At 41.6% G+C, this 14,136-nt stretch overlaps 1 protein-coding gene and 1 pseudogene across 8 annotated transcripts in view; one reads left to right on the top strand and one right to left on the bottom strand.

Moving 5' to 3' along the window:
- Positions 1 to 2,539, top strand: part of tnip1 (TNFAIP3 interacting protein 1) — a 39,339-nt gene extending 36,800 nt beyond the window's left edge. For all 8 annotated transcript variants that reach the window (XM_055927791.1, XM_055927790.1, XM_055927789.1 and 5 more), the window contains one exon: positions 169 to 2,539. In XM_055927791.1, the coding sequence (XP_055783766.1) occupies positions 169 to 233 (65 nt within the window). In that variant the 3' untranslated portion in view covers positions 234 to 2,539. The remainder of the gene's footprint in view (positions 1 to 168) is intronic.
- A 168-nt stretch (positions 2,540 to 2,707) lies between these two features.
- On the bottom strand, positions 2,708 to 12,693 carry LOC129858505 (glutathione peroxidase 3-like; annotated as a pseudogene).
- Between the last annotated feature and the right edge of the window lie 1,443 nt (positions 12,694 to 14,136).

The raw sequence follows: 14,136 nt of genomic DNA, 5'->3' as shown, positions 1-14,136 counted from the left end.
AACATATTTAATTTTTTGCAAATCTCTCACTTTTTTTTTTCTGTCTCTCATCCATTCACAAATGGTCTCTTTTGCTTTCTCATTCTCTCTCGCTTTTTCTTTTGTTCTCTGAGTGGCTGATTGTGTGATCAGTGAGATGTTAAACGTTTTCCTCTACTCTGTCTATAGATCAGTCCACAGCAACTGGGTTTGTAAAAAGAGAGCGACAGAATATTGACCCTGGAAAGCACTAAGGGCCTCTCCACCGTTCGTTCTTTCGTTGCCTCACCATGGAGCCAGCTGGGTGGTAGAAGCATGAATCAGTTTTCAGTTGACCCGGTGTGATTTGAACTATAATTTTCCTACTGAACTGTAGATATCCTGTTGTAATGTTGTTGATACTTGCCTTTTTATAAGCCTACTTGTGAGACAAACACTGTTTTCGCTCTTCAGAATTATAATACATCAATATTACCATTTAGATGTGTTTCTTTTTTTTAACCTCATATTATTTTTGGGGAGATTCAATATCTGCTTTATATGATTCTATGCAGGAACTGAAGTCATTTTGTGTAATAGGTTTAAATTTATCGAAATGTAATATTAAAACAATATACCTATGTGATTATCAGCTGTTGACGATCATCCCACTGCAAATATTATAATTATTATTTGGATTTTTTTATTTACAAAGCTGTTTTGTTTCTTGTAGGGTTAAGGGGTCCATTCTCCCATGTCAGTAACATCCAATTCTACTTGTATTCATTCCAACGATATATAATTATATAGATAAATTGCCTTGGAATTGGAATCATAGAAGCGTAACCGTGGTTTTTCTTTGTTTTTCAGTACCATTGGTGTTCTAGAACTGTACTATGAGTGTAACTGTTCATAAAGTGATCGTTATAATACATCAAACTTGGGAAGTGAATTTAGCTGGTATTATCATGCCAAAAAAACATGGCTGTGGTTATTATTGATCATTTATTTATAATCTACTGTTTTGATGGTTGCATTGACTAAATGTAAATCACTTGTCTTTAGTAATGCTGTTATTTCTATGTTAGTGTACTCCCAATATATTGTAGCTATTGACATCGTATGTTCGTTACACACACACCCTCACAAGAGCACCTGATTGGCCAAAAATGACCAATGTCATTTCAATGCAGCACCTTTTGCTTTGATTTCATTGGGTTAAATATTTGATCATCGATTCCAATATATATATATTTACACGTCCTCAACATATTTACCCACAAAGCTGTCCAGTCATGTCTGGAGGATTGGGTCATTGGTCGTAGTGTACCCAGGCTTTGTCACAATAGTCTTGAATGGCTTCCTTTCCTGGTCTCGTTTCCTTCCCTACTGCTGACAGTTAGATATTACTACTGTAATGTGTAGTGCCTGTTCTGGTTACTTTAAACGTTAGCCTGCCTGAGCGCTCCGCTAGCAGTATGGTCAGTATAGGCGCTGTAAGTGCATTAATATGTGAATTTATATCGCGTTAACAGGGTACAATTGGTCTCCGTCATATTGCTTTAACCTGTCAGTCATGTCCTTTTTGCATCAGTCGGAGGCGAGGAAATGAAGCTTTTAAAACTGAGACTCGACTAACCCCTAAGGTTCAGTCAGCTAGCCATTACCTCAGTAACAGCCCAGTGATAAACCACCTCCGCCAGACAGGGACTGCTGCCCAAATGGCACACTATCCCCTGTATAGTGCACTACTCTTGCTCCCAGCTCTGGTTAAAAGAAGTGCACTATATAGGGAATAGGGTGCCATGTGGGTCCCATTGCTGGCTTCTGTCTCAATGCCCCTCTAAGACCAGCAGCTCCATACTAACGCCGATCTATCTACAGTATCTATCCGACAGTCCTGTGAACCTTTGTGACAATGTCAATAGAGCCGGTTTGAATTCCCAGCCGTGTACCTTTTTACCTCAGGTACTTCTGTTGATCTGAGAGGATTGGATCGGTGTTGACACAATGGCAACAATAAAAACTCCATTGTACGACAAGGTGGATTTATTGTTACCATATTGCTTATACCTTTCCAATGTTTTATCTCGACTAGTGTCTGGAGTTTAGGTGGCAAGGGGTTGGTTTTTTGGGGGGGGGATTGGTCACTACCCCTAGAGCTCCAATCCTCCTGATGTGTGCTTTGATTTGGTGGTGAACTAATGTTCTGTGTCTCCTGAATCAAACCAATAACTCAAAGCTATATAGGGTTGACATATGTATCGTATTATCCTTATTGTGTTTTGTTTCATTCAGACTGCTGGTAAAAGATGGGTGTTTAATTCACAATGTTCACTGTAAATAGTTGGAACAGTCTTTTCTTTTCAAAGACAGATTCCAGAATGGGTCCGATAGTTGAATGGTGACGTTTTAAAGGTTGAATTGCACTTTGAAAGTAATGCTTTGTTTTCCTCTTGACGGTTGTCCTTTTTCTGGTTTGTAGTTCTGGAGTTTTGCAGGAGGCAAAAGCACATTTACTGATGTGATGAGATGTTTTGTATTTGACTGGCTTAATAAACATATCCTAAATGTCTTTGTACATTTTACTCTGGTGTTTATTTTCATTTTTAAGTTTTTGTTTTTCAACTTTAAAAGGACAGATTCTCTTAACAAACCATTGTTGACCTGGACGTTTTGTAAAAGCATGTGAGTGGCCACACACCAGGGCATCATCGTTTACAGGAAGAAGCTGGCACCACGCTCCATGTTGCATTGATGTGATTTATTGACATGAATTAGTCGGGCAGCAGCAGTGGGTAACCAGGCGTCTGGTCTGGCTGGTAGGACGAGGAGGTAGTATGGCTCCCAGGGTTACCAGGCCCAGCCTGAATGCACTGAAGGACTGGCCTGGACCCTAGAACTCAGGCTTGGCACCACAGAATCACTGTTTTCAAGCCTCACCTTCATACAACATGCCACCTCCTTTATGACCTACAACCCGTACCCAGTACCACCATCAACTGATTTCTACACCTTCTACTCTACATATGTCTGCTTTTTACTCTACATATGTCTGCTTTTTACAAGGGGAGGGGGGTTGAAAAGGATGGGGGGGGAAGTGTTGTTGGACCATTTTGGTTCTCCTGATCCAGATTAAGCCTGAAATTATAATGTGAAGCATGGTCATTGGAGGATTTCAAATTGAAAGGGCTTTTTAGTCCAGAAAGAAGTTTAATCTGAACCCTGGAAACTGTGACTTCATGTATCTAAAGAGGCGATCTCTAATAAATCTATTTTAAAAAAGTCTAATCCAGCATATCGGGGATGGAATGAATCCCATTTCAATTCAGGAATTTACTCAACTGAAATGGAATTGACCCCAGCCCTGATGACAACACAGGCTGAGTTGCAAATGACACCCTATTCCTCATGTAATGAATTTCCAGTAATGCACTATATAGGGAATACTGTACATTTGGGACACAACCACAGTAAAACCTTAGTCAATGTTCTGCTGGGTGGACTGGGATAAGAGTTGATTGAAGTATTTGATGATGTCCATCCGAACCTCAGACACTGTGACCCGGGGGAACCACCTCATCACGGGCTTTCCGTCCGGTCCGACCAGGAACTTCTCAAAGTTCCACTTGATGTCGTTCATCTTCAGGGGCTCCCAGAACAGCCTGCTGGTGGGGTTCCCAAAGCTGTCCCCTACCGGTGGGCAGGAGTTCTAGAAGACAGGATTATAGGGTTAGAACAGTTCTAGAAGACAGGGTTAGAACTGTTCTAGAATAATGGGTTAAAACAGTTCTAGAAGGCAGGATTAAAACAGTTAGTTTTAGAAGGCAGGGTTAGAACAGTTAGTTTTAAAGGCAGGGTTAGAACAGTTAGTTTTAGAAGGCAGGTTTAGAACAGTTAGTTTTAGAAGGCAGGGTTAGAACAGTTAGTTTTAGAAGGCAGGTTTAGAACAGTTTGTTTTAGAAGGCAGGGTTAGAACAGTTAGTTTTAGAAGGCAGGGTTAGAACCGTTTTAGAAGGCAGGGTTAGAACAGTTAGTTTTAGAAGGCAGGGTTAGAACAGTTAGTTTTAGAAGGCAGGGTTAGAACAGTTAGTTTTAGAAGGCAGGGTTAGAACAGTTAGTTTTAGAAGGCATGGTTAGAACCGTTTTAGAAGGCAGGGTTACAGGGTTAGAACAGTTTTAGAAGGCAGGGTTAGAACTAGGGTTAGGCAGGTTGTGTTGTCCTCTCATAAGGATTTTATGGGAGCTACAGTAAGGATCCCATGTCATACCCGTTTTGGCCAGACAGCATCAGATACATGGGCTACAAATACAGAGACAGAGGGGTGCTGTTTCGCTCACTCAGATGCTTTCTCATGTGATATGCAGTTGAAGTCGGAGGTTTACATACACCTTATCCAGATACATTTTAAACTCAGTTTTTCACAATTCCTGACATTTAATCCAAGTAAAAATTCCCTGTCTTAGGTCAGTTAGGATCACCACTTTATTTTAAGAATGTGAAATGTCAGAATAATAGCAGAGAGAATGATTTATTTCAGCTTTTATTTCTTTCATCACATTCCCAGTGGGTCAGAAGTTTACATACACTCAATTTGTATTTGGTAGCATTGCCTTTAAATTGTTTAACTTGGGTCAAACGCTTCGGGTAGCCTTCCACAAGCTTCCCACAATAAGTTGGGTGAATTTTGGTCCATTCCTCCTGGCAAAGCTGGTGTAATTGAGTCAGGTTTGTAGGCCTCCTTGCTCGCACACGCTTTTTCAGTTCTGCCCACAAATGTTCTATATGATTGAGGTCAGGGCTTTGTGAGGGCCACTCCAATACCTTGACTTTGTTGTCCTTAAGCCATTTTGCCACAACTTTGGAAGTATGATTGGGGTCATTGTCCATTTGGAAGACCCATTTGCGACCAAGCTTTAAATTCCTGACTGATGTCATGAGATGTTGCTTCAATATATCCACATCATTTTCCTTCCTCGTGATGCCATCTATTTTGTGAAGTGCACCAGTCCCTCCTGCAGCAAAGCACCCCCACAACATGATGCTGCCACCCCTCTGCTTCATGGTTAGGATGGTGCTCGTCGGCTTGCAAGCCTCCCCCTTTTTCCTCCAAACATAACGATGGTCATTATGGCCAAACAGTTCTATTTTTGTTTCATCAGACCAGAGGACATTTCTTCAAAAAGTACGATCTTTGTACCCATGTGCAATTGCAAATCGTAGTCTGGCTTTTTTTATGGCGGTTTTGGAGCAGTGGCTTCTTTCTTCCTTGCTGAGTGGCCTTTCAGGTTATGTCGATATAAGACTCGTTTTACTGTGGATATAGATACTTTTGTACTTGTGTCCTCCAGCATCTTCACAAGGTCCTTTGCTGTTGTTCTGGGATTGATTTGCATTTTCCGCAACAAAGTACGTTCATCTCTAGTAGACAGAACGCGTCTCCTTCCTGAGCAGGATGACGGCTGCGTGTTCCCACGGTGTTTATACTTGCGTACTATTGTTTGTACAGATGAACGTGGTACCTTCAGGCATTTGGAAATTGCGCCCAAGGATGAACCAGACTTGTGTAGGTCTACAATTTTTTCTTCTGAGGTCTTGGCTGATTAATTTTGATTTTCCCACGATGTCATGCAAAGAGGCACTGAGTTTGAAGGTAGGCCTTGAAATACATCCACAGGTACACCTCCAATTGACTCGAATGATGTTAATTAGCCTATCAGAAGCTTCTAAAGCCATGACATAATTTTCTGGAGTTTTCCAAGCTATTTAAAGGCACAGTCAACTTAGTGTAACTTCTGACCCACTGGAATTGTGATACAGTGAAAAGTGAATAAGTGAAATAATCTGTCTGTAAACAATGGTTTGAAAAATGACTTGTGTCATGCGCAAAGTAGATGTCCTAACCGACTTGCCAAAACTATAGTTTGTTAACAAGCAATTTGTGGAGTGGTTGAAAAACGTGTATGTAAACTTCCTGACTTCAACTGTAGATCCAGCCACTTGCTAATTGAAGGAAAATAATGAAGAAATATATTTTTTTACATTTTTGGGGAAGCATTGCTTCCCTTGGCATCCGTGATACACCTACTGTAGTCTGCCTCGTGACAATCACCGGATGTCATTACACTGTTTTTAACAGGTGTCTATTTCCATTCATCAAATGGCGCATGCGGGGGCGGCAGGGTATCCAAGTGGTTAGAGCTTTGGGCTAATAACCGAAAGGTTGCAAGTTCAAATCCCCGAGCCGACAAGGTACAAATCTGTCGTTCTGCCCCTGAACAAGGCAGTTAACCCACTGTTCCTAGGCCGTCATTGATAATAAGAATTTGTTCTTAACTGACTTGCCTCGTTAAATAAAGGTAAAACATAGTAATATTGTAAATGCACAGTGCACTGTTTATATGCTGTAATTATTTTGGAGTGGACAAACATGTACAGCTGCAGGTAGCCTACTTTTTGACGTCATTTGTTTGACAATCAGATGAAAACATAACTGGTTGTGTTCATGTCACATTAAAATGTCATACATTTTTACTGTTAAATGACACGTCTTTACTAATAAGCCTATTAGGTGTGCACCCAATAGCCCCCCCTGAATGTCATGATGACATAGTAAGGGGACCAGCCCCAGTATGTAGTGTAGTTTACATGGTGTGTTTCACTCTGTCACAACATGACATAGTAAGGAGACCAGCCCCAGTATGTAGTGTAGTTTACATGGTGTGTTTCACTCTGTCACAACATGACATAGTAAGGAGACCAGCCCCAGTATGTAGTGCAGTTTACATGGTGTGTTTCACTCTGTCACAACATGACATAGTAAGGAGACCAGACCCAGTATGTAGTGTAGTTTACATGGTGTGTTTCACTCTGTGTAACCCAGTTGCATATCTGTTACAGGGTGATTTTGCCAACTGTCACTTCCACAGTATCTGTCCAAGAATTCAGTCAGGATTATAGTGGGAAGTAAGTCGCCCAGAAAGGGTTATTGACCCGCTGTACACTAGGATGACAACAGCCATCACCTGAAGGATGGCAGAATTCTGGTAAATTTCCCCAAATGTTCCAGTTTTCCACAAGTCCTGGTTCCTTATGATTCCAGGAATCGTCTAACCAGGATTTCTGTAAAACCAGGACATTTTGGGTGTGTGTCCACATTTTTTCAACCCTAATCACTTGCTTACTTTGAGGAAAGTGTAGACTCCTTGTTCTGTGTCTCCGTTCACATCCCCCCTCTGGAAAAGCAGGAAGTTTGGAACGAATCCATTTCCTGGTCGGACATGCCTGGAACCCAAGGAGAGATAGATACGCTTATCACTGGTGTGCTTCCCAAATGGCAATCTATTCCCTATATAGTGTGTTACTTTTGACCAGGCCCCATGAGGCTCTGGTCAAAAGTAGTGCACTATTTAGGGAATAGGGTGCCATTTGGGACATTGCCTAGACATGCTTTTGAGCCACTTAACGGACCTTTTTAAAGGGAGCCTCACTCACTGAGCTATTGCCCTAGATAGACAGACTATGTGACACGAACACGAACCACAACACTGTTAAGCCTCTTATACATACAAACTCTGCTTTCACCAGAGGTTAACAGCCCAGGTTATAAAGCCAAATATACTGAAGGCAGACGCTGGTGAAACCAGGGTTTCTAGTCTGGTGTACATGGGGTTTAAGCTGGCCAGGAGTAGAGTCTAAGGTGGGCCAGAGGGAGAGAGTCTAAGGTGGGCCAGAGGGAGAGAGTCTAAGGTGGGCCAGAGGGAGAGAATCTAAGGTGGGCCAGAGGGACCAGATCCCATAGGAATGTTGTATATGTTTCCCAGATTGGGTTTATACCTCAGGGATTTGTATATGTTTCCCAGATTGGGTTTATACCTCAGGGATTTGTATATGTTTCCCAGAGTGGGTTTATACCTCAGGGATTTGTATATCGTTCCTTAGATGTTCTTTTCCATACTAAAAGAAGCTCTATTGATTGACAGAAGTATTGCTGTCTTGTTCCCTGCATTCGGGACAATTGGATTAGTTTCAAGTTTCAGGTTTATTTCCCCTATGTAATAAAACGTTGGTGATGTATATCGTATACATTACACCACTATGTCTGTTTTACCCCCTAAGGTCGATGTCTGCGCCCCAGCATAAATCTAATTAGCATAATATACAATTACCCCATCATAATCTGTCCGTTTAATGACGTACGTTTTTTTTCATGTTAACGGATCTCTGAGACAAACAATACTTACTTTAGAGAGGCCAGAATCTCATGATTGTCTCCTGGCTCCTGTTTTCCAAACTGATTGGAGGGGAACCCGAGAATGGTGAACCCATAATCCTTCATCTCCTTGTGTAGTGCATTCAACTCTGATTAGAAAACACACACACACACACACACACACACACACACACACACACACACACACACACACACACACACACACACACACACACACACACACACACACACACACACACACACACACACACACACACAGATGGATTAAAGGTTGAACAATAACAACATAATAAACCCTTGGGTAAATTGAGGACAAAATCAGCTTTCAAAACAACGTACATTAAGTAGGACGTACACTATAGTTCTTCCTCGTCGCGTCACATATGGACTAGCCTCTTTCTCTTTGTTGAAGAGTGCTTTACGGGTTTCATTCAATCAGATCCGCTTTAGCCGACAACTACAGCGTGGGTTGTTTTGTCATGTCGGAGTTGGAACTGCGTTAGAGCTGTCAAATCCAAAAGCGACCCCCGGGCATTATACCTAAAGTGGACTTTCCCATTGGCTGCACGGAGTTGCATTCACAGAAATCTCATGCAGCCTTTGTTTACAAGTCAACACCGGAATGTGAGATGTAATCTACACCTCCTTTAGGCTGATAGAAAAATCATGAAACAAAATAATGAGAATTTCTATGTGAGCGTCATTATTTCTATATAGCCTACACTTCCTCCTTCTGACTGCAAACTCAAGTGAGGTGGGTGTGGCTTCCTGACAATGATCACAAGAACAGCTGCTCACTGATTTGACAGCTCCAATGCAGTTCCACCTCCGTCACTGCCAAAACATTAGTTATGTGGGTGTCAGCTAACGCCGGATAACGCTTGATCTGGTTGAATCTAGGCCTGTCAGTCAGTCAAGTCTGTTAGTCTATGCATGGACCTGCTCATTGTAAGATGGATTTACAAGGAATCAGGTTGTGGGGTTTTGAGGATAACCTAAGTGTGGGTAAGGTTGGGCTGTATCCAGATGTTCATACCGTCTCTGTACCATACCAGGGTATACCGAATGTGTACAGAAGCGGCGCTATAAAAAAAATAAAAAAAATAGGCAACAGGGATCTTGTTCCAGGAGGGGGTTGAACGTCTCTGCTGTAACCAAGAATCTTGACCTCTAGCCATTTAGCCAGCAAGTTAGTTAACCAAATGCATAGCGGGAGCCCTGATGTCATTTATTTGACACATCTTAGACTTCTTAGTAATAAGCATTGGTGTAGCACGCAGACACCCCCCCCCCCCCCCCACAATAAAACGTATTGAAAATCACACTGTGCGGGCCTCCCGAGAGGCGCAGCGGTCTAAGGCTTCACTACAGCCCCGGGTTCGATCCCAGGCTGTGTCACGGCAGGCCGTGACCGGGAGACCCATGAGGCAGCGCACAATTGGCGCAGTGTCGTCTGTGTTAGGTAAGGGTTTGGCCGGACGGGATTTCCTTCTCCCATCGTGCTCTAGTGACTCCTTGTGGCGGGCCGGGCACCTGCAAGCTGACTTCGGTCATCAGTTGGACGGTGTTTCCTCTGACACATTAGTGTGGCTGGCTTCCGGGTTAATGTGTCAAGAAGCAAAGCGGCTTGGCAGTGTTGTGTTTCTGAGGACGCGTGGCTCTCGACCTTCGCCTCTCCTCTCCATAGGGGAGTTTCAGCGATGAGACAAGAGTGTAACTACCAATTTGATATCACAAAATTGGGGAGAAATAAGGGGTAAAAGTACAAAAAATAATATATAAAAAAAAAAATATATAATAATCATACCAACGGTATATCGATCAAGCTTAAGCGTGGGGCTAGTCTACTGTTAGCTAACTCTCCTGTTAGCCTACTGTTAGCTAACTCAACTGTCAGCCTACTGTTAGCTAATTCAACTGTTAGCCTACTGTTATACTGTTAGTCTTAAGCCAGACAGTCTTACCCAGGTACTGGAAGGTGAGTCCTCAGTAAGAAGCTACGTTGACGAAGAGGACGGTCTTCCCTATGTACTCACTGAGGGAGACTGAACGACTCCCATTCAGGGTCTTAGCATTGTAGTTATAGATGGTGCCATCTTTTGATGGGTCACACACCTGAAGATCAACACACACACACGTTTAAACATTTATGCATATTCTCTAGTGTATATTTATGCATGTGCTTTTTTTTGTGGTGCTATCAGCTGTTAGTCTCAGAAAATAGGCCAAATGCATGTAGACCCGGTTTTCAATCTTCAACAAAAATCTAAACTAATCAATGACATCCAATAGTGATGTCTACCACTCTAGTCTTGTAGACCAAGAATGTAAGCACTATTATTCTCCTTGTTTGACATAATAAATCATGTGTATTTATCTGTCTAGGGCTGTCCCCGCTTAAAATACATCTTGGTCAACCGAGAGTCGTCTGTTCTTTCAACCAGTTGATTGGTCTAAATTTGTAAACGTGTATTTTTCCATATATAGACACACCCTATGTGTAGACACACCCTATGTGTAGACACACCCTATGTATAGACACACCCTATGTGTTTTTAATAAAATCAACTACATGCACTGAGCTTGTCTGATGCTTTAAGCCAGAGGTGTTAATCTAATTCCGAGGGGCTAGTGTCTGCTGGTTATGGTTTTTTCCTTTCAATTAAGACCTAGATGACCAGGCGAGGGGAGTTCCTTACTAATACCTAGACAACCAGGTGATGGGCGTTCTTTACTAATCAGGCACCTTAATTCATCAATCAACTACAAGGGAAAAGTGAAAACCTGCAGACACTTGGCCCTCTATGGATTGAATTGGACACATCTGCTTTAAGCACACTGTTTGATTAAATAATTACGACACACAAATGACTCAAAGAGGGAGCAAGAGATCAAGATAACCAGAACAAAAAATATATATTCCCAACCCTCCTCCTCCCCCCACCTGCCATGATGCTCCCGAAGGTGTGGGTAATAGGCTACACCAGGAGTCGGCAACCCTTTTTCATGTGGAGTGTCAATTTACAATTCATCTTAACATTTCTACCGATCTGTGGGGGAAGGAACTTGTAACGTTGTATCAACAATGAACTTGTAACGTTGTATCAACTATTCTGGGCCCTCAGAGTTTCCCTGCCAGAGTGAGCTCTGGACAGACACAGCTGTAGGCTATTTGCGCAAGGGATAAGAAGAAATCAGGTATTTTAAGATGAAAATACAATGAATAAATACACAAAACTCAGAAATTGAATGAAATAAACCAAAACTATTTTTAAACCAAAAACACAAAACATCCACATCAAACTAAATATTTTTCTTGATCAAATAACCACTTTTTGTGCCGTTTTAATTTACAATCCTTACAAACCACTTCATGTAAATGTACATTACTGTATTGTACATAGGCTGGTCATCTAGGTTTGTACCTGTAGACTTTCTATCACCATGGAGATAAAACACCAATACAGTAATGGAGTACATTGAGACATCAAGTAGTTTGTGATGTGATGACGTGGCTCAGTTGGTAGAGCCAGATGTTTGCCATGCTAGAGTTGTGGGTTTGATTTCTATGGAGGCGTAGTTTGAAAATGTATCCACTCACTACTTTAAATCTCTGAATAAGAGCATCTACTAAAAATAAATAAATTAACCATTTCAGTTTTCACATCGAAATTTGTTGCATTTGCAAAAAAGCTAGAAAATTTACACTACCGTTCAAAAGTTTGGGGTCACTTAGAAATGTCCTTGTTTTTGAAAGAAAAGCTAATTTTTTGCCCATTAAAATAACATTAAATTGATCAGAAATACAGTGTAGACATTGTTAATGTTGTAAATGACTATTGTAGCTGGAAACGGCAGATTTTTTATGGAATAGGCGTACATAGGCCCATTATCAGCAACCATCACTCCTGTGTTCCAATGGCACGTTGTGTTAGCTAATCCAAGTTTATCATTATAAAATGCTAATTAATCATTAGAAAACCCTTTTGCAATTATGTTAGAACAGCTGAAAACTGTTGTTCTGATTAAAGCTCCAAGGATAGGTAAATATTTAGTTTTGTCCCCAGATTGATTATTTCTATTTGAACAACAAGCACTGGATTGTGAAATAAACAGAATAATATTTTACTCCACCGAAACGATAAAGCAAATATGACACATGTAAAAGATTAGCCTGTGTCGCAATTTAGTTATCCCAACCATATTTTCTAAGGAAATTATATTGTATCAATCGTAATATAACTAGGCTATATTATATATTCATCCATTTACAGCAGGAATTACCTGACTGAATGAGTCGCCTGCAGCCCATTGCTGTAACAGCCCCAGTAGTATCAGAGGTAGGACCCACAGACTCTCCTGCATGCCCCGCATCGTGACAGTGAGAGGGACCTGTGTATGTCCGCTCCTTTTCCTTCCACGGGGATGTAGTCTATAATCTGTCCAGTATGATTTCTCCCTCGCCAAGCAACGACAACAAGCTGACGCACGCTTCCTTCTCAGCCAATAACAATCCAGAGCCCAGTCTCTAATGTTTTTTCTCTCCTCACTGGGGTTCGTGTTGTTATCACTTTTATAGTGCTGACGACTACCTGACGACTACCTGACGACTACCTGACGACTACCTGACGACAGAGTAGATAGACACCTAGACAGGTCAGTCACCACACACTGACAAATGGCAGAGTAGATATCAAGAGTCTGTCACCACACACTGACAAATGGCAGAGTAGATAGACACCTAGACAGGTCAGTCACCACACACTGACAAATGGCAGAGTAGATATCAAGAGTCTGTCACCACACACTGACAAATGGCAGAGTAGATATCAAGAGTCAGTCACCACACACTGACAAATGGCAGAGTAGATAGACACCTAGACAGGTCAGTCACCACACACTGACAAATGACAGAGTAGATAGACACCTAGACAGGTCAGTCACCACACACTGACAAATGACAGAGTAGATAGACACCTAGACAGGTCAGTCACCACACACTGACAAATGACAGAGTAGATAGACACCTAGACAGGTCAGTCACCACACACTGACAAATGGCAGAGTAGATATCAAGAGTCAGTCACCACACACTGACAAATGGCAGAGTAGATATCAAGAGTCAGTCACCACACACTGACAAATGGCAGAGTAGATATCAAGAGTCAGTCACCACACACTGACAAATGGCAGAGTAGATAGACACCTAGACAGGTCAGTCACCACACACTGACAAATGGCAGAGTAGATATCAAGAGTCAGTCACCACACACTGACAAATGGCAGAGTAGATATCAAGAGTCAGTCACCACACACTGACAAATGGCAGAGTAGATATCAAGAGTCTGTCACCACACACTGACAAATGGCAGAGTAGATATCAAGAGTCTGTCACCACACACTGACAAATGACTGCCATTTGACACGAAATTGGGGCGAAAAGAGGGTGAATGTACACCTTTTTATTTTATTTTTTATAAATAAATCTGATGTCTATCATCATCATCATTATCATGTTTGATGTGGCAAAGATAACTGCAAAGTGCACACATGCACTTACAATATGATGCAATTGATTAATTCTACTAAATAAACTACCATGTGTTGGGAGAAGTAGGCCTACCAGAATACAAAATGTCATTAATATTTAAAAAAGAGAAATGATATTTAACTGCTTCCTTCAGTTGTTACCATGGTGAGCTGAGCCTCCAGCTGGCTACCCAGCAAACCCAAATTGGTTCAGTGAAAGTTCCCAGAACATTCGTTGGGTTGCTGCAAATGTTCTCATAAAACAAAAACTGTCCAGTCATGGTTACATTATAATTATAGAATGTTTGTATAAAACATTAGCCTGATGTTGCAGGAACATTCCCAGAAAAAAAATGTAATCTGTTCCCAGAATGTTTTATTAGGTTGAGGGAACAGTCTGGTGAGAACATTGTGG

This window comes from Salvelinus fontinalis, chromosome 6 (assembly GCF_029448725.1).
Source record: "Salvelinus fontinalis isolate EN_2023a chromosome 6, ASM2944872v1, whole genome shotgun sequence".
In the NCBI taxonomy this organism is placed as follows: Eukaryota; Metazoa; Chordata; class Actinopteri; order Salmoniformes; family Salmonidae; genus Salvelinus; species Salvelinus fontinalis.
The sequence above is the reverse complement of the archived record's forward strand: the minus strand, read 5'-3'. Positions and strand labels throughout refer to the sequence as shown.